The 22,014-nt window shown below is 36.2% G+C and overlaps 1 protein-coding gene across 2 annotated transcripts in view; it reads right to left on the reverse strand.

Annotated features, from left to right (window-relative positions):
• Positions 1–22,014, reverse strand: part of LOC136038814 (T-complex protein 1 subunit alpha-like) — a 64,851-nt gene that overhangs the window by 29,598 nt on the left and 13,239 nt on the right. For both annotated transcript variants that reach the window (XM_065722202.1, XM_065722203.1), the window contains exons 4-6: positions 17,366–17,463; positions 12,974–13,266; positions 8,227–8,309 (exon numbers count right to left, since the gene is read on the reverse strand). In XM_065722202.1, the coding sequence (XP_065578274.1) occupies positions 8,227–8,309; positions 12,974–13,266; positions 17,366–17,463 (474 nt within the window). The remainder of the gene's footprint in view (positions 1–8,226; positions 8,310–12,973; positions 13,267–17,365; positions 17,464–22,014) is intronic.

The raw sequence follows: 22,014 nt of genomic DNA on the forward strand, positions 1-22,014 counted from the left end.
TGTCAAATAATAAAAGAGATTTAGATGATATTTTGGTCTTAAATTGTAAGGATTTCATTGATATTTCTAAAAATATATATCCATCAGAGCTTATTCTTGAGCCTAGTCATGGTGCTGGTCATGAAGATCATTTCTTAGATTTAAATATTAATATTTGTGATAATAATAAATTAAGTTTTAAAATGTATAATAAAACGGATGATTTTGAAGTGATTAGTTTCCCATTCCCTGAAAGTAATATACACTCAAATATCACATATTCAGCGTTTTTCTCACAGTTACTTCGTTATGCAAGGATTTGTAGTAATTATATTGATTTTAAAAATATATGTAAAATCTTAAGCCAAAAATTGATGTCACGAGGTTTTTCTGCAAATAAATTAACTTGGCAATTTAAAAAATTTAGTTTTCATTATAACGAACTTTTAAATAATTATCAAAAGAATTATCTAGAAATACTTAAAGAAATTTTCAACTAATTTCGGAGGTTCGAGAAATGTTGTCGCAGCGCCATTTATTTTGAATTGTGTTTCTAATTGAGCAGATTTTCTTAAAAATTAGCCACATGGTAAAGATGAATTCTATAATTGTTTAGTTTATTCAGGTTTTTTGCAATGTGTTAATATTTGTGATTTGGTAAAATTTATAATATTTAGTTTACCTATTGTTGCTAAAGGGAGGGATATATTAACAGGATAAGCTTGTTTTGGTTTTACTTGGTTGTTTTACATTTGCTGTTTTTTTTTTTCTTTCATAGGCATGTATTTTGGGGATGATACCTGACGCGGGGATGCCATGGATATTCTGTGGTAGCCACAACACTGTGCTGGGTAGAGAATTTAGAGTGGCGAAACCCTATATAGGCCAGTGTATTTTCCTGATGAGCCCTTATGTTGGGTGTTGCCTCTGAATTATTTGTCTATATTATTTTTTCTATTGTTTGGTAAATGACGACTTATACTTATTGACGACATGACTGCCTGTCCATGGATTATTCTTTATGGTTGATTGTGTGTGGCTATGCTGTTTGACCTATGTGATTGTATGGATGAGTAGGGTTAAGGCCTCATTCAAGTGCTTGTCTATATTAATCACTAATTTAGGAAAACAGTCTTCCTTTTCTCCTTCTGTCTCTCTCTCTCTTTTTTTTTTGTGTGTTTGTGCTGTTGCATTGGTGATTTCTCTTTCCATGATATATATATATATATATATATATATATATATATATATATATATATATATATATATATATATATATATATATATATATATATATATATATATATATATAAATAGATAATAAAGTAGATAGTCTTTTTACATAAATTAAATAAAAAAACAAGTTTTTTTAAATGAAAGTAAGGAGCGACATTAAAACTTAAAACGAACAGAAATTACTCCGTATATGAAAGGGGCTTTTCCTCCTCGACACCCCGCTCCTTACGCTAAAGTTTTTTATTGTTTTAAAAAGTAGAGTTGCGAGAAAGAATCAAACTTTAGCACAAGGAGCGGGGTGTCGAGGAGGAAAAGCCCCTTTCATATACGGAGTAATTTCTGTTCGTTTTAAGTTTTAATGTCGCTCCTTACTTTCATTTAAAAAAACTTGTTTTTTTATTTAATTTCTGAAAGTTTTTGAATAAATGCATGTCTGATTTTGGCTCTCCGTACATAAATTATAAAAATGAAATTTGCATATTAATTCTTTTTTTGGCTAAATGGCTTTCTCTTAGTTTTGATCAGACGATTTCGAGAAATAAGGGGTGGGGAAGGAGGTCTAGTTGCCCTCCAATTTTTCGGTTACTTAAAAAGGCAACTAGATCTTTTATTTTTAACGAACGTTTTTATTAGTAAAAAAAATACGTAACTTAAGAATTAACTTACGTAACAAACTTTTATATTCTTATATTTTTGATTATATATATGAGGGGGTTGGTCCCCTCGTTAATACCTCGCTCTTCACACTAAATATTGTTTTATCCCAATTCTTTAAGAATGACCCTTGAATCAGAAAGGCCGTAGAATAAATAGTTGAAATTATTTAAAAAAAATTTAGCATAAAGAGCGAAGTATTTATCTCCTCCTAAATACCTCGCTCTTTATGGTAGAGTATTTTTAGAACCCCTCATATGCGTAATAATCTCTGTTCGTTTTAAGTTTTAATGCTTCTCCTTACTTTCAATTGAAAAAACTTTTTCATGTTTACATTTTCATTGTTTTTTTTTGTAGTAATGCTAGAAAGTCCTGCGCCCTTTTCATTGAATTTCTCTTCCCCCATGAAATATTCCTCCAAGGAAAGATCCTCCCATATAGCCCCCTCCCCTGAACCCCACACCCAAACCAAAAAAAATCCCCCTGATAACGTCGGTACACTTCCCAGTAACCATTACTGTATGTAAACATTGGTCAAAGTTTGTAACTTGTAGCCCCTCCCCCAGGGACTGTGGGGGGTAAGTCATCCCCAAAGACATAATTATTATGGTTTTCGACTATGCGGAACAATATGGCTATCTCAAAATTTTGATCCGTTGACTTTGGGGTAAAAATGAGCGTGGGAGGGGGCCTAGGTGCCCTCCAAGTTTTTTGGTCACTTAAAAAGGGCACTAGAACTTTTCATTTCCTTTAGAATGAGCCCTTTGCAACACTCTAGGACCACTTGGTCGATACGATGACCCCTGGGAAAAAAAAAACAACAAAAAACAAAAAACAAATAAACACGCACCCGTGATTTGTCTTCTGGCAAAAAATACGAAATTCCACATTTCTGTAGATTGGACCTTGAAATTTTTTCTATAGGGTTCTCTGATATGCTGAATGCGATGGTGTAATTTTCGTTAAGATCCTATGACTTTTAGGGGGTGTTACCCCCTATTTTCCAAAATAAGGAAAATTTTCTCAGGCTCGTAACTTTTGATGACAAAGACTAAATTTGATGAAACTTATATATTTAAAATCAGCATAAAAATCCGATTCTTTTGATATATCTTTTAGCATCGAAATTCCATTTTTTAGAGTTTCGTTTACTATTGAGCCGGGTCGCTCCTTACTACAGTTCGTTACCACGAACTGTTTGATTATCACTGGAAAACCAAATCCGAGAAGGCACATCTATTAAACTAAATCGAGCAATTATTTTTCTGATTTGGTGCCATCTAGGAAGCCGGAGGAAGAATTTGCAATATCTGAAATAAGCCGCACGTAGAGTATGGGGATTTTTCTTACGAAACAGATGAACCATGCCTGATAAAAACAAAAGCACAGGGGGGCAATAAGCGTTATAAATCATGCACAAACCGTTGCGGTTGTAACGGCTTCTGTTTGGGGATATTTTTCCCTAAGCGACGCGAAGGTTTTTCACGGCTTGATTCACTAGGGATGAAAAGGTAGAGAAAAGTGCTGTACCGAAACACAGACCAAGCTAACTAACTAAAGAAGAACATGGCAGAATTGCAGTCCCAGCAACGAATGGAACGACCACATAAGGGCTATTAAAACAAATAAACTCGCATTTAGACGCATTAACTGACGGTCCAATCTTAGATAGTTCATTGGTTAATATAGTAAAATTGTATAGCAATCCACGGCGAGTCTGGGCATATGCAACAGAATACAAACCAATATTACCGTAAGAAACAGAACTTTTAAGGGGACGCAGGAACGATACAAGCACACATTTAAATATACTAGAAGACAATACGGCAGAAATTGCAACCTATCTATTTCTAGCAGCAGTTTTCACACCATGAAGTGGCAAAAACCATAAGACTAAGTCGAAAATCTTCTGAGAAAAAAGGAATAAAATAAGAGCTAAGAGCTCATATGGCACTTGTGACGAGGTCGGAAGAGCCAAGAGCTCATATGGCATGAGCTCTAGCAAAATTATAAGAATCAATAGATTAATTTAAAAGAAAAATCAGAGGCTTAATGCTGGTCGGCATTTAAAATAAGAGCTGAGACACAAGGTCCTTTTAAATATCAAAATTCATTAAGATCCAATCACCCACTCGCAAGTTAAAAATACCTCATTTTTTTAGTTTTTCCTCTCCCTTCAGTTTCCCCCCTCCCCCAGATGGTTGAATCGGGGAAATCAACTTTATCAAGTCAATTTGTGCAGGTCCCTGACACGCCTACCAATTTTATTGTCCTAGCACGTCCAGAAGTACCGAACTCGCCAAAGCACTGGACCCCCTAACTACCCAAAAGAGAGTGAATTCAGTCCGGTTTCGTCAATCACGTATCTACGACATTTGCTTATTCTACCCACCAAGTTTCATCCTGATCTCTCCACTCTAACCGTTTTCCAAGATTTCCAGTTACCCCCAAGTCTCCCCCAATATCACCAGAACTGGTCGGGGTTTAAAATGAGAGATCTGAGACATGAGTTCCTTCTTAATATCAAATTCAAAAATACCTCACGAACGGTCACCCACTCTTAAGTTAAAAATCTCTCGCAAGCTACAACTGAATTAAGTGAAAAACTCAACTTTTAATTAAGCTTGGGTCTCTATCCCAGAACTCAATGCATATCATACTCTTAGGCGTCTTTATTCAATTTTCATCGAAATTCATCTCCATATGCAAGTTACAGTGAATTAAATGAAAAACTCAAATTTTTTTAACACTTAAAGCCCCATCGCCCTAATTAAGCTCAATTTTAATCCAAATAGTTCAATTTCAATACAAATCCGCTATACTCGATTGCACAGACGGACGGACAGACAAACAGATCTCAAAAACCTATCTTGATGGATATTTTCCACTGTCCAAATAGGTGATAATACCTGCATTATGATATGCCATTCTTTTCTTTGTTTTGGATCCAATTAGCCAACATGGCTACCTAAGACGTTGTAAAATCCGTCCGTCCGTCTATTAGTCTGTCCGTCCGTCTGTGTAATCACATATAGGGGGAGAAACATTGGTTGGATTTGGATGCAAATTTTGATGGCCAGATTTGGACACGTCAAGTTGAAAGATGAAGACCCTAGCACAAATAAAACAGAGGGGAGAGGGCTTTACCTGCTAAAAACAGTTTTTCGTTTAATTTAGAGGAACTTGCGAATGGAGTGATAGATCTGAATGAAAATTGAACCAAAGAGGCCTAAGACCATGACACATATCAAATTTTGAGATAAAGACCCTAGCTTAAATATAACAAGGGCGAGTGGGTTTTAATTCCCGAAAAATTTAAGTTTTTTGTTTAATTTAGTATAACTTGCAAATGGAGTAACGGATCCGAATCTAAACTAGACCAAAGATGCGTAAGATCAGGGCTCATATCAAGTTTCGGTATCACAAACCCTATCTCAAATAGGGCGAGAGGGAGAGGGTTTCAAGTCCTAAGAAAGTTGAGTTTTCCTTTAATTTAGTAGGGCCTATAACTTATGAATGGAGTGACAAATCTGAATTCAGATTCGTCTGAATACCTGAATTTGCTGAAACGAATTTGACAAAATACCACTGCATTGGTTCCTGCTAGAATTACCTAGACTTGTTTATTGCAGACAACATTTAGATGGGCAAAGATTCATAGCTTCAGTAGTTTTACCAATAATATTGTCCTGAAGATGATGAAATGGTAGAAATCTGGTTCAGTTGACGAGATGACAAAACTTAAACACTAATGTTAGAAATATAAGCCCAAATGGACCTTAGTATGCAACATTTAGCACAAAACAAGGGATTTTAGCTCACTGTCGACCAGTGAACTGCGAAATAATTTCAATTTTCTTTGTTATATAACTTTAAAAAAAAATTAAACCAAATGTTAATAATACTATAGTTTTTTTTTGTCAAAAACAAATACCTTATTTCATATCCAAAAATAGGGCATGGAGGTATATCTGAGTTTACTCTAAATCTAAAGGGTGATGTTTTCTTGTACATTGCCAAAGCACAGACACACAAAAGCTACATCTGAGTTTGCTCTAAATTTAAAGGTGATGTTTTCTTGTACATTGCCAAAGCACACACACACAAAATTTTCGTGTCAAAGGTAAAGTATTTGAAAAACAAGTACATTAAAAGTATCTTAAGTAATAAGTATTTCGTAATCTTACTTAAGTATCAAGTAATAAGTACACCCTAGAGTTTTTACTAAGTACAAGTACAAGTAATGGAAAATTTTACTTAAGTAGTACTTCAAGTAAGTGACAGTACTGGTTGGCACAATGGATTGTTTTTGTTTTGTTTTTTTTTTTTCACCAAGGCACTTCGAAGAAACTTTGGAAGTGGCTGATTCAATAGGAAATTGAAAGCTCTAGTGCCTTTTTTAAGAGTCAGAAGTGATTCGAGAGCAACCAGCTCCCCTTACACGCACCTTTGTTCCCCAACAACATCCGATCAAAATTTTGAGACAGTCATACTGTTCAGCATAGTTGAAAGGTCAAAAAACTTTGCTTTGGGGGTGACAACTTTTCCGTAGTCCTGTAAGTTATAAAATTCGTCTACTGCTTTACATATAGTATTTATTATAGGGAAAGAGGAGCTTGTTTGACCTTTTGTACCCAAACAGGCCGAGACCATTCAGCTGAAACTTTCACCGAATGTTGAGGGGAGTGTTGAACTATGTCAAAGGACACTATGTGCTTGCGAGTTGTCAAAAGGGTGTATCTGGGGAATGACTTAGTAGGGTATTGGAACTTTCAGGGAATGATGAAGGGGATGATCAATATACTAAAAAACATTATATGTACGCTACTATTAATACAACTATTACTACTACTGCAACAACTATTATTACTACTACTACAACTATTAATACTACTACCACAATCAATACAGCTACTGCTATTACAACTACTATTTCAGAAAATACTGAGGGGGAAGTTGAACTAAATCAGTACACAGTATGTGCCTACTGGTTGTTAAAAGGGCGCATCAGCAATATTTTAGGAACGACTTAGCGTACTAAGTTGTAACTTCCAAGGGATGATGAAGTGGATGTTCAACTGACCAAATAGGTACTATGTCCATACTACTACTGCATTATCAATGCTGCTATTACTATTAGTACTACTACTAATACAACTACCACTACTTGCTTCACAACTATTATGAGTCCTTCTGCTACTAAGGCTAATGGTATGAATGTGAAAACTTCAGGGAATATTGATGAGAAAGTTGAACTAAATTAAAACACAATCTGTGCATGCAGATTGGCAAAAGGGTGTACCTCAGGAATAGCTTAGGGTATTAAATTGGAACTTTTGGGGAATGATGAGGGGATGATCAATTAACGAAAAAGCAACATGTGCGCACTACTATCACTACTGTGGTATTAAGGTGAAAATTTCAGGAAATGTTGAAAGGGAAGTATGTTGAGGGAGAACCTGAACTAAATTACAACACTATGTGCAAACAGGTTGTCCAAAGGTTGCATAAGCAGTCTCTTAAGCTTAAAAGATTATGATAAAACTTCCAGAGCACGATGAGAGGGTGGCCCAACTGAACAAAAGAAAAATGCGCATACTATTACTGCTACTACTACTGCCAACAACTCACCGCAGCACCAGACCAGCTTAGGTCAACACAGTTACTCATGCTCTTCCTCCATCCCAATCTACTCAAAGCCTCCCTCTTTACACCCTCCCAGGAAGTTCCCATTTTCCTTAAATTTTTCCTTACGACATCCTCCCATAAAATCGTTTAGCCCATGGACGGTCGGCGGAAAACTCAAAAAGGTAAACTCAAAAGGGTAAGGCCAACAATCCCCGTGGCTTTTAAAAATCAAAGCATATTTAGCAATCGTCAGCATAATTGAAACTCAAAGGTACCAATTTACGGTTAAACCCATAATTTTGTGTTTGATTTACTTAAAAAAGCAGCAACAACAATAGAAATCATTAAATGGTTTGATCTGACAAAACGAATGAAAAATTAAACGCAACAAGAACAGAAATTACAATAAATAACAGAGTCAAGCTCAAAACAAGCAGAAACTAAGATAATTATGGCTGACGCCCCCAATGCCCTTTATAGACCACAACATAATTCGCAATTTACTGAGAACAATCCTTATTACAATATGAACATTTCTATTTGTGATAAAATTGAAAAAAAAAAAAACCATCATTACGACCAAGATTGCTAAAAAAAAATATTAAAAAAAAATAATGTGGATTGACAGTTTAATAACTGTCAATGACTGTTTGTTAAACAGTAGAAATCACTAAAGGACATGATATAAGAATGGGGGCAAAAGAAACAATGATTAAAGTCTTATTTTACCTCAACACCAAGCTTCATTTTCGACTTTTGCAGGGTAAAATCCAAACAAGCGATTTTAGGGTTGACAAGTCTCCTGGGCATCCCTAAAAGTATGACAGGAAATATCAAAGTATAAAATAAATAAAGATGAATAAATGGATATGGCGAAACAGTCAATAAAATGCCACTTCATACTAAATATATAATATATATATATATATATATATATATATATATATATATATATATATATATATATATATATATATATATATATATATATATATATATATATATATATATAATTAGGAAAAATCGGATATCCAACTTGAACAATAACTCCATATACAGAAAAAAAAAATTTTGTACAAGCGGTCACTGAATTAAAATAGCAGAAACGTGGGTTAAAAGTCAGCGAAAATAAGCTAAATCATGTGACACCAGACAGCTTAAGAAGGTGTAGCTATGAGGGTAAGGTTGTCTATGGGAATGAACGGACTGTTAAGTTTTGAGCTTTTATAAATGGAAAACGCTGTCAAAATTTAACAAATTAGTTTCGCTGATGTATATTCACGGTTCAACCTGGCAAAACTTACAGAATGTGATACCACCTTAATTGTAATTTTAATTTAAATTGTTATTCAAAATTGTAATTTTGAAGCAGCCAAAAGAAAAATCCTTGAAAATCGCGGTTTTCAGAGATGAATAGAACAAAGATTGATTCAGGGGGGGGGGAGGGTTATTTTTGATGTCCTTGGTACTTCAAATATTTCTTAAATTCTGCTGAGCATGTTCTAAAGAGTAAGACTCATTCCATAGCAATATTTAAGTCGAAAAAATATGCTACTTTTCTTTAAACTATCTATAGTTCTTCCTTCTACCTGTCGCACTAGTTAGAAAATCAAAAATATCGTTTCAAACAAACAACTTGTTAAAAATAAATTTTATCAAAATAAAAATTTGTCGTTCTGCAAAAAAAAAAAATTACATAATGCGACCTCAGCTTTTCAAGGATACGGAGGCTCACCTTTGTCTGCGAATGTGGATCAGTGACTGAAGAGTAGGATTAAGAAAACACAGGAGTGTATTTTTTGTGCATGTGTTACTTCACTATTTGCATATATAGTACAGTGGGTTTACAAACAAATTACTATTATGTTAAAAAATAAGAATCACACATCAAATATGCATTAATATATGATTTTTCAGGATATATTAATGGGACAATGTGGAGTTACTCCAACTCCTATTTTACTTAATTAGTCTTCTAACTAGTTAGTCTTCTACTTAATTAGTCCTCTTAGGTCTTCGAACGCGGGCTGGCACATAAGGCGACAACGGTCCCTCTCCAAGATGACCTCTCGAGTACTGCAGATCAAATATCTTCCATTGATGATGTAAACAGCTTAGCAGCCTTCCACAGACATCGTCCCACTGTAGCTTTTTGCCGTCTACACCTTCTGATACTGGGAGAGATCCAGTACCACATACCGTGAAGGATGCGATCTATGCGCATTAAGTGAGCCTACTATAAGCCCCGACTACTAGCGATTTTAAAAGTCACAAAGAGCAGTCCTGTTTTTTGACAGATGAAAGCATTTGCAATCTTTCAGTCCAATGAATTTCATGAATACATCTGAGACAATTCTTATTAAGCCCTTAGATTTGTTTTTCGAGCTGCTTAGTTAAAGCCCAAGATTCACATCCGTTTCCTGTTCGTTTTCCCTATTAAACTTCGCAATCAATAGTACGCTATCATTACCACATGACTTGTCAGGATCATTCATCCTTATATAGAATTCATTGCCAGGGCTCATGGGTGTCATTCATTGCCCTGTGGACAAGGTGTCAAACTACTTGATTCCTTTTTTATGCTCTTTCGAAATATAATAATCAATGCACTCGCAAATATGAGTGAAAGAGTGAGGGAGCTTTCCCTTGGCATAGCAATAATAGAACAGCTTATAAACTATATGCCACAGATATAACAGTAAAATTGACCATAGATAGTTATCAATTGCAATTAAAGGCAGGAAGAAAAACTTCCTTTTCTGTTTTAGAACACTGAGAAAAAAAAACACTTTTTTCTCGTTTACTCTTTTTAGTATTGTAATTCTGGCAATAATTTCTCAGTAGCCTTATAGAGCAATCTTGGAGCATTTGTAGCAAGAACGCACTGTTTGCTAAATACCGCATAGATTTTTCAGATGGTAATTCTTGGTAACTGTTAAATTTAGTAAAATTGGTAACTTGGTTTTTTGGCAATTTTTGCAATAATATATCAGTAGCCTTTCATAGAGCGATTTTAGATTAATTGAAGCAAGAACGCACTGTTTGCAAAATACCTATATAGATTTTTTCAATTGGTATTTTTGGCAATTGGCAACTTTAGTAGAATTGGTAACTTGGTTCTTTGGATATTCTTGCAATAATATCTTAGTAGCCTGTTATAGAGCGATCTTAGAGCATTTGAAGCAAGAACGCACTGTTTGCAAAATAACTGTATTGATTTTTCAGTTGGTATTTCTTGGTAATTGGTAACTTTAGTAAAATCGGTAACTTGGTTCTTTGGCAATTATTGCTGTAATATCTTAGTAGCCTTTTATAGAGCGATTTTAGAGAATTTGAAGCAAGAACGCACTGTTTGCAAAATACCTATATAGATTTTCAGTTGGTAATTCTTGGTAATTGGTAACTTTAGTAAAATTGGTAACTTGGTTCTTTGGCAATTCTTGCTTTCAGTAGACCTTTATAGAGCGATCTTAGAGCATTTGAAGCAAGAACACACATATTGCAAAATACCTATATAGAATTTTCAGTTGGTATTTCTCGGTAATCGGTAACTTTGGTAAAATTAGTAACTTGATTCTTTAGTAATTCTCGCGATTATTTCTCAGTAGCCTTTTCTTTACCGATATTAGCGTATTTAAGGCTAGAACGAACTACTTGTAAAATACTTACAGGGATTTTTCAGTTGGTAATTCTTGGAATAATATCTCAGTAGCCTTTTATAGAGCGATCTCAGAGCATTTGAAGCAAGAACGAACTATTTGCAAAATAATAAAGCTTGTAATATTTCAAGCACGGACCTCACTTACCTGCCTTGAAAACGCCAAACAGGCATAGTAATCGTGCGAAATGAGTACTGATTTGCTTTGTTGATACGAGTTTAGCTGTCTTATAAGGGGACCATAAGGGCCAAAAGTTAGCTGTATTGTAAGGGGGTCGTAAGGGCTAAAAGTTAGCTGTGTTGTAAGGGGGAGGGTTATTAGAAGGTTTATGGACCCACAAGCATGTGTTTTAATTAGGAATCAATGCGTAAGCAAAACTTCAGCTCAGTCCGACCATTTGAAGTGGGCTAGATGTTGATCATATGCACAATAACCAATGCACTTCTTTGATCTGCACATACCGACTTAGACTTAACCTACCTTGTGCGGCAATGGTGCAGCCTAAGGTTTAGCAACTAATCAATAGCGATTCCCAATAATGTCTAAGCAGTTTTATAACAAAGAATTTTTATCTACAAATAACAAACACTATATATGGAGGGAGGGTCACCAGCTGACCAGTGCAAACCTGATTAGTATTTGCGCTATGTACGAGAATAATACTGCTGCCGTTAAGGTAGGAAATGAGGTAAGCAACTGGTTTTGTATTAAATCAGGAGTTAAGCAGGGTTGTGTTCTATTCCCCTTTATATGGATTATTTTGATGGACTTCGTCTTAAGGAGCACAGGAAAGGCAATTGGAGACCATGGAATCAAATGGGGAGGAAGAACGCTCCTGGACTTAGATTATGCTGATGATTTAAGCATATTAGATGAAAGTGTGAGCAAAATGAATGAATTTTTAGAGGTTTTACGAGTTCAGGGTGCTAAAATAGGCTTGAAAATTAATGTTAAGAAGACTAAGTCACTAAGGCTAGGAATAAGTGAAGATGAACAGTTGACATTAGGTAACGAAAAGATTGATCAGGTTGGGAGCTTCAGTTACCTTGGTAGTATTATTAGTAAAGATGGTGGGAGCAGTGAAGATATTAAAAGTAGAATAGCTAAAGCTCAGGGTGTTTTTTCACAGTTAAAAAAAAGTTTGGAAGAATAGAAAGATAAGCCTACAAACCAAGATTAGAATATTGGAAGCTACAGTGATGACAGTGGTCAAATATGGCTCTGAAGCATGGGCACTCCGAAAAGCAGATGAAAATTTACTAGATATTTTCCAGAGAAATTGCCTACGGATTGTTCTGGGTACCCGGCTGACTGACCGTATTTCAAACAGTAGGTTGTACGAAAAGTGTGGTTCAATCCCGCTTTCTGGGGCTATAATGAAAAAAGGGTTGAGATGGCTAGGCCACGTTCTACGGATGAAGGATGACAGATTACCGAAGATTGTCCTTTTTGGCCAACCGTCTGGGGCTACACGGAAAGCAGGTCGTCCTTGTCTGGGTTGGGAGGATGTCATAAATAAAGATTTAAAGGAAATGGGAACTTCCTGGGAGGGTGTAAAGAGGGAGGCTTTAAATAGATTAGGTTGGAGGAGGAGCGTGCGTGGCTTTGTTGGCCTCAGGCGGCTTGGTGCTGCAGTGAGTTATTAGTAGTAGTAGCAGTAACTCTGGCGGAGGGTGAGAAGAGATTTTCTAGGGATCTTTCAGAGACCAATTTCAGGAGTTCTTAAGCCCCTCCCCCCTTCCCCTTTTCTGTTATACTAATGATCCTTATACTCTGCATTTCTTTAATCCACAAAAACCAACTTAAACTAAATCTACCTTGTGCAGCAATGGTGCAGTTCAAGGCATAGCCATTAACCAATAATGATTCCCTAGTACTTCTTCCATGAGCCTTCAGAACATTGACTGCCTTGATTGGATAGTTAAATCCACCTCTTCCGTCACTGACACGAATAGAATTAGCTGCATCAACGACCATGTTGGAAAAGAAGTCGGCGTCCTGACCAATCAGCTTTGAGGACATTGACGTTTTCGCCGCGTTGACAAGGGCTTCTCTTCCAATCTCTTCAATGGGAATGGTAAGGTGTTCATTGATAAACTTGACAGCCTCCCTAAAAAAGTGTATATAACGGAGATCAAAGCTGCTTCTAGAAGATTTAACTACCTTACTCCTGAGATTTCATTTTCCAGATTTTTACTCATATAAAATATAACTTTTGTTAAGATTAATTTTAAGGCATACCAATACACAAAACCATTAAAAAAAAGTATTGTCAAGCACTTTGCGAAATACTTTGCATGTCAGTTTTTCTGCGTCGTCGGTCCTACAAATACATGTTAATACCTATTATACGTATTAATATATTTTTTCACATCCAAATTCAGATTCGCAATGATTGAACTTCTGGGCAATAGATTATTCAGACTATCAGCAAATAAGTGTTGGATGAAATAAGTGTTGGATAAGTGTTTGGATGAAACAGACACCATGAACACAAGTATATGCATTAAATATCTTGCACTATGCTCCTGAAAGACCAAGGCCCAGACCCAGGAATAACAACCATGGTAACCAATTTGCTGCAAACAAACGAACAGATGAATGTGGATTGACAGTTTAATATAAAGGGCATCAACCCCACTCTTCTCCGGTTGTGCTTGTTCCAATTTTGACTGTTATCCATTTGACTGTTATCCAAATTCAGATTCGCAATGATTGAACTTCTGGGCAATTCAGACTTATTCAGACTATCAGCAAATAAGTGTTGCCTAAAATGCACTTCATGTTTTTGACCCTATCCCAGAAAACTTCTATGACATACCTTTCCCTCCTTCAAATACATACCTATAAATATGCTTGTATCTATATCTATTCAATCTTAATGACAACCTGAAGCCTTTCGAAGCTTGTTAATTGGCACGACCTTTGTATGCCCTTTGTCTAAGTGTACAATCAAGTATATGATATATTCATTAATGCTAGAAACCTTTATGGGCCATGGTTAACGCGAAAATTCACAACGAAGTAAAATTTAAAAAAGAAAAACACTTCAGTCCAAACTGATTTAAATGAACTAAAGAATAATAAATGTTTTTTAAACTCGTTTTCGGAATTGACTAAAAAGTAGAAAAAATTTATTCTCAATCTATGAATATAAGTGAAAATGAGGGGCGCAAAACAGATTGGGCTTTACATAACATATATATATCAACTTGATCTAAGTTAGAAGTCCATAAATTAAAAAGTCAGTGAGTGGAGGGAAGCGAGCTTAAAGGATCAAGTTATGCAAAGCCCAATCCTTTTTGCGCCCTTGGTTTTCACTTATATTCATAGATTCACGCGGTTTTTATTTACTTTTTAGCCAATCTTGAAAACAGGTTTAAAACCTTGTTTTTATTGATACACTTGTTATTTTATATAGCCTTTTCTAGAACTCGGACTTTAGTTTCCGATTTTCTGTAAGATAAAACTTTGTCTTATCTAAGATTCGCACCTAAGTTCTGGTCTTATGTAAGTGTTGGTTTTATACATTTGCTTTGCCCCATCACCCGGTTATGTAAAAGTTACAAGCACGTAATTAATAGTTCTACTGGTGCAGAGTAGAGCGAACTCCTTTACGAAGAATCTATAAACCCAAAAGATTCCTAGTGAAAAAAAAAACTTCTTTACGATCGAAAATTCATCCATAAAATTATGCCAATTTGACATATGGTGCCCGAAACGATTATACCTGGGTTGCGAACTTTATTTTGCTTAAGTCAATCTTATAGTATCAAGCAGGGTTGTTTTTCCGAAAAATGGGGGGGGTCAAACCAGCTACCCTCCCAAAATAATGACCTGGCACCAGACTTTATCAGGATCTTATAAAGCCTCACAGACAATACAGTAAGTGTTGGCTTAGCTGAACAATTTAAAAAATTACATACAATTATATGTCACCAATAGAGAAATTGGGTAATTTAATATTTTACATTGCAAATTTTGTTCATAGTCTGTTTGATTAACTTCATAAATTCTGACAGTTCTTTTTCTTTTCTATCCCCTGTAATTTTTCACAATATCGTATTTTTGCATTCCCCCTAAGTAATAAAATAATTTAGGTAGTCACAAGTGTCCTATAATGACTTTGAAAAAAATATGGGTTTCAGCGTTTCAGTTTTAGCGCTACCGATATACCATTACTCAATCGGCAATACTTGAGATGGAGAAGGAGCGTGCGCAGCTGTGTTAGCCCCTAGGTACCTTGGTGCTGCAGTGAGTTGTTAGTAGTAGCAGTAGTAATCGGCAGTATTCAAAAGTTACAATGAAACGCCCCTGCACAGTGTCAAAGCAGTTTCACATTATTGCTGCTGCTGTTCCTCACACACTACGAAATACCTCCTTCTGAAACTCCTTACTGGAATAACATCTGATGAACATTTTTAGATTTTGAAGTGCTTGCTTCATCTACATTTATTGTGCAGAAATTCTCAATATATTGCAAATTTTAATCTTGCTGATGCAAATGCTACCATTGCAGGTCGAATAGGTAAAATCCAAAAGGAATGTCCTTTCTCCTCAAATAGAACTGAAACTGAGTCTACTCTATTAAATTAGCCTTATACATCCATAATGTTCTTTTACTTGTCTGAGTAAACTAACTACTAACTAATAACTCACTGCAGCACCAAGCCGCCTGAGGCCAACACAGCTACGCACGCTCCTCCTCCAACCTAATCTATTTAAAGCCTCCCTCTTTACACCCTCCCAAGAAGTTCCCATTTCCTTTAAATCCTTATTTATGACATCCTCCCAACCCAGACAAGGACGACCTGCTTTCCGTGTAGCCCCAGACGGTTGGCCAAAAAGGACAATCTTCGGTAATCTGTCATCCTTCATCCGTATCAGTACATCCTTCATCAGTTCTTCGTCTGAGTGCCAACAATTTACCATAATAAAGAAGATTTAGATAAAAAAAAGGATCAGACACAGACTGAAAAACCCCCCTTTGTAACTTTGGAACCTCCATTTTAGGTGCGGTCAATATTTAATATCTCTGGGAGGATACTATGGAGTATACTTAACTGAATGTCTCAGTTTCGCTAATCATGTTTGTTTGTTGTTTTTTTTTTTTTGGGGGGGGGGTTAAACCCTGTCTCCCCTCCCCCATAATACTGCCTTGCTTCCCATGCGGCAGTATTTCTTCGTAGTTATACAGTTTAACAATATTCGGTGTCGTTGTGTCGCTACTGTTTTGTTAGAATTACTTTTTTTATGCTTTATACTCTACTATTCTACCTCGAATAATCGCCGGTTAACAAGAAAAAAGTTTCGGCAGATATCGGGGGGGGGGGAGGGGGAAGTTGGATCCAATTTCCCCAAATCTAGTGAAAATGACAAGTCTAAATGACAGTGAAAACTGAAAAATGAGCCATATGGTACCATAAAGGTAAAGATATACTGAAGAAAACTGAACCATTTCTGTGGATGCTTGAATTATGCAGGCTTATCTTAGTTTTGACAAGATTTTTAAAAACTAAATTTCGGATAGGGGGGGGGGGCAAAATAGGGTCTGGGGGGAGGGGCAAATTGAAGTCTGGGAGGGGCAGTTGCCCCCTGTCCCATAGCAAACTACACCCCTGTCAATCATCCACCATTTTTGAGATGTCTGACATCCAAGGATTACACAAATATTCGTCTAAGTGTCAATCCAGTCGGTCAAAATTTTTATATAAAATTAACATAGACTTAGAATTAGGTCTTTCAAACCAAGAAGTGCATAAAGCAGCAACGATGGACCTCCAATTCGCCCAATTTTGCACCAGGGACCAGAGCTAATTCAGGGTATTTTTAAGACTTGTTACCTCTTTCTCAAGGGACCAGCTCAGTACGTTGCGTTGTCTCCCCCTCCTTCAAAGACCGGATGGGTTCCAGCTCCATACATCGTGTGAGAGGCGTCCTTCATTCATACAGATCATGCTCCCCAGTATCTCCATCTCCTCATCCTGACCTAATTGGTCACCAGCGGCTGTTCAGTATCTGTCCTTATCTGGGAGCCCTCTATCGGTTCAGTGAATCACATGAATTATTTGTGAGCAATTCTTTTCAAAACTGAGCAGTTGCTTCTCTGCATTCTTTGAAATGCTCCAAGTCTCGCAAGAGAGCAAATTACTCCTAAATAGTATATATACAAAACGAAAATGTAAAAAAAAGAAGAGAATGAAACTTACTTGCAAGCTAAACGGTACCCAGTATAAACAGAAGTTGGGTGGATCTTCTGATTTACTAATTCATCACCATTTTTCAGTAATTCAGCAGCAATAATAACCTAAAAGATTTGCATTTAATACATTTACAAACATATGTATAGTTTATTAAAAAGTTTATTTTTTACGCCACTTCATGAACTTTTTACCAGTTTTTGGTCTGCAAATCACTTAACAGTTTTTTTTTTTTTAAGTTAAAGCTTGAACAGAATGCTCAATTACTATAATAGCAGTACTTGATGGTCAGGTCACACAATAGACAACTGGTGATGAATCTTCTAGAGCAGTGATTCTCAACCGCTGGTTCGCGAACCCCTAGGGAGTTCACAGCGTATGCAGAGGAGGTTCGCAAAAATAATATTGTAATGGCGAAAAAAACAGCCCAAACTTACCCTCACCACTGCGGATATGGGTGTCCTTATTATTTATCACGCTACCCGTGAATGATAAAACCGGTTCTTCATCGGCACCTCATAAGCCAGCAAGTGGCAGGATCTGTAGGGTTGTATTAACCGACGTTCGTATATAGGCTTAGCATTTGTGAAGCTTGGGTGATTGTGATACTGTGACTGTCAACTTCTCGTGTAAATGATTTAATAATTATTAATTTAATTATCATTATAGCTTATTTTTATTATTGATCAATAGTTAAAAACGGGTCGTTTAGAAACGAGACACGATGGTCAATACGAAATTATTGAAAATTGTTGTGAGGTACCATTTCACCAGAAGAAAAACAAAGGAAATGATGATAGACGAGGGAAGAAGCGAAAATACGACAGCGACTATCTACAATTTGGTTTTTACTTGACTGGGGATTTGTTGGAACTTAAACTGCTTTGTGTTATATGCAACAACATTCTTGCAAACAGAAGTTTAAAACCATGACTTCTTCATAGACATATTGAAACAAAACATCTGACAAACAAAGATAAACCTTTTGATAGAGATATATTCTTCCTTGACTTCAAACGAAGATACAAAAATGGCCCTTGAAGCCTCATTTCGAGTAAGTTAGAGAATTGCAAGATCTGAACAAGCACATATAATAGCAGAAAATTTAATTGGACCATGTACGAAAGACAATTGTCAAATGTATGCTTGACGTAAAGCCAGCAAAGAAAATTGAGCTAATTCCCTTATGAAACATCACGGTGTCGCGTAGGCAAGAACTTTTAAAACGAATACAATTGAATTATTTTGCAATTCAACTTGACGAATCAATGGATGTAACAAATGCCGCAATCTTACTTGTCTACGTTAGATATATTTTATGAATATTGTTCCAGAAGATGGGCAATTAGCAAAACCTTTGAAAACCTACACAACTGGAGAAGCGATTTTTGATATGATCAATGATCGACTTTTTGATACTTCCCAATCTTATTCAATAGAGTCAGTCCAGAAGCGAGCATTAAGAATTATCTATGGTCAAGGTAAACTCCCAAATCACTTTCTTCTTAAGTATTTCTAGCTCACTACCCTATCAGAGAGAAGAACCCTCCAATGAACCCGGTTTGGCAATAAAGCCACGTAAAAGCCCCGTTTCCAAGATTCATTCCCCCACCCTTTCAGCCTTTAAGATCCTGACCTCAAAGACCCAATTCCCAGAAAGTCCTCACCCTTCAACCTCTCCCACCAATCCACGAGAGATACAGGAATAGTTTCATTCCTGCATTCGTAAACATTATCAATCAGTGAATTTATTGTATTGACTCAGTTTTTTAGCTGATGGTCGGTTTTTTTATTGTGACAAGTGCCTGCCTGACACTGTGTGTCTTGTGTATGTGTTTTTCCCTTTTTTTATTTGACAAGTTTTATCTGACTAATACCTGACGTAAACGCTAATTCAGCGCCACGCGCTGTGAAAGTCGTTTTTAAAATAAAAGTCTCTGTCTGTCAAAGGGTATAAGGTGGAATAAGCTCGCCTTATTGTGTGATGTGTATACAGACGGTGCAAAATCAATGACAGGAAAATTTTCAAGTTTTGTGGCACGGGGAAAGACGATCAACGAAAAACTCAATGGATTGAACCTCATTGTTCAATTCATAGACAAGCTTTGGTATGTAAACATATTCATGCAGAGTTATCTGCTACTTTAAGGGATATTGCGAAAATTACGAACTTTAAAAAATCGCGTACTACAAATTGCCGTCTATGCCGGGCGCTTTGTGAGGATTTTGTAAGTTTCCACGTTTCTTTACTACTTCAGACCGAAGTTAGACGACTTTCCCGTGGTAAACTTTTGTCGTGTTTGTTTGAATTGAAATACAAAGGTCAAGCAATTTTGTTTTACCATCCGTTTCAGTTGTCTTCTTGTATATCCGATGTTCTTTGGTTACAAAAGTTTGCATATTTAGATGACATTTTTTGTAAACTGAATGAATTAAATGTCCCTTTACAAGGCGAAGGAGTCACCACTATCAGTGTACCTCGTAAAATTGAAGCTATGTTGAAAAATATCTATGTTTGGATTCTATTATGGAGATCTTTTTTGAATTGCCTGCAAATGAATGAGTGTGGATGTTTTGATTTGTCTTCATCTTGCATATCCGATGTTCTTTGGTTACAAAAGCTTGCATATTTACATGACATTTTTTTATAAACTAAATGAATTAAATATGCCTTTACAAGGCGAGGGTGTCACCATTTTCAATGTACCTCATAGAATTGAAGCTATGTGGAAAAATATCTATTTCTGGATTCTATTTTGGATTCCCTGGAAATAAATGAGTGTGGATATTTCGATTCTGTCAGCACGTATTTTTATCAGAAAATTCAATCAAACTTGAAGAAAACATTAAAAGGAGTAGCTGATATATAAACATCTGAACTATCTTCGATTAACTTTCCATGACTATCCCCCCCCCAGATGAAATAGATCCATCTCAAACAACTGGATACGTAATCCATTTCAAGAAAATGTAAGTTCGGAAACCCCTCTAAATATACTGAAAAAAGAAAAACTCAATCTTTAATTGACTTCTGGCGGCGTATACAAAATGAATATCCTGCTCTGTAAAAAAAAAGTAATTGAAATTCTATTACCATTTTACACAACATATCTAAGCGAGAAAGAACTTTCAACATATACTTGTCAGAATGATAAATACAGAAACAGGCTAAATGCAGAAACTGATGTAAGACTGAAATTGTCAGGTATTTAGCCTAACTTTGAACTGCTTTGCTGTGCCAAACAGCCACGAATACCCCATTAAGGGTTTTTCCAAATGTGAAACATAAGAGCCAGTTTGCTAAATTTTTCTTGCTTTCAATTTTTATAGCCATCATTTTAGTCTTATTAATGTTTTATTTAAATGTATCACGATTAATATAATCAATTATTCTGCAATATGAAAAATATATGTTCTATAAATTTTTATTGATTTTGTTTATCTGTCTTAAACGACTATATAGGGGGTTCGTCGGACCTTTTTTTGGTTCGCGAGAGAAAAAAGGTTGGGAAACACAAGTTGCGTCCATTATTTGTTGTATGTAATTAATTTGGATTCTCAACAGCTCAAATACAAATTGGACGAACAAAGCTCTTTTCTGAGCTAATTCAGCTTTTAGTGTAACATATTTCACGGTACCAGGCATTTCACGAAGTTCCCATATATCTATGTGCACACGGTTGCACACAACATATGTCTTCCCCCCTCCCCAGTGGAAATCTACATTAATTTAACAAAAATCCTTGTTAAAATCTCCAAAACCATTTAAGAAAAAGTAAATGTTTTCAAGCTGTTTAAACTAAAGCACAGTGCACCACTCAAGGGGATTGTCAACACCTTACTCAGTTTTAGCTGATCTATGGAACTATGAAAACCATCAGCCCCCCAGTTAGGCCACTGGTAAGGCCTCCCCCCAGTTAGGCCACTTGCAAGGCCTCCCCCCAGTTAGGCCACTTGCAAGGCCTCCCCCCAGTTAGGCCACTGGTATTTACAATAAAGTTTTTGTAATTTAAAACACACCCACTGCAGGAATAAAGGTGTGCTGCTGCAGATACTGCAGGTCTTCTCGGGATGTTGAGATAATTCCGCCAAATGTAATAGTTATCCCTAAATTACTTCTAGAAGCGGCTGGAAAATAAAGCTCATTTAATTAGCATTATGTTTCATTTCTTAAGAGCCTACAGAACCAACCTTGTTCCAGAAGCCCGCCAAAGCAAACAAAAAAATAGTGATAAAGCAATTTGTCTAAATTTTCACTCCGAATTAAAAATTTATAACTGGTAGCTTAATAGCTTTTGAACTATCATATCGGATCTCCCCATTATATTCGGATTATCCAAAATAAATTACTGATTTTTCAAATTCTCTCTGAAAATAATTCCTCACTAAGACTTTGAGCTCCCCTACTGTCCTCTTCATTCTTTTCATTTAAAACAAACATAAGCTTTGCTTAGATAAAAATAATTCGGTTGAAACCGATGGCTTTCAGAGTAGGACTACTCTGAAAGCCATCGGTTTCTGAAAGCCATCAGAAGCTGCGCCGGAAATCTCAAAGCGGGCAGCCACCAAAAAGGCTTCAGCGCGCCGACGCCACCACCGATACGGTCAGCGGTGGCGCACCGCCGGAATTTTAAGCGCCGAATTATTTGCTGAGATTA

This window comes from Artemia franciscana, chromosome 18 (genome assembly GCF_032884065.1).
Source record: "Artemia franciscana chromosome 18, ASM3288406v1, whole genome shotgun sequence".
In the NCBI taxonomy this organism is placed as follows: domain Eukaryota; kingdom Metazoa; phylum Arthropoda; class Branchiopoda; order Anostraca; family Artemiidae; genus Artemia; species Artemia franciscana.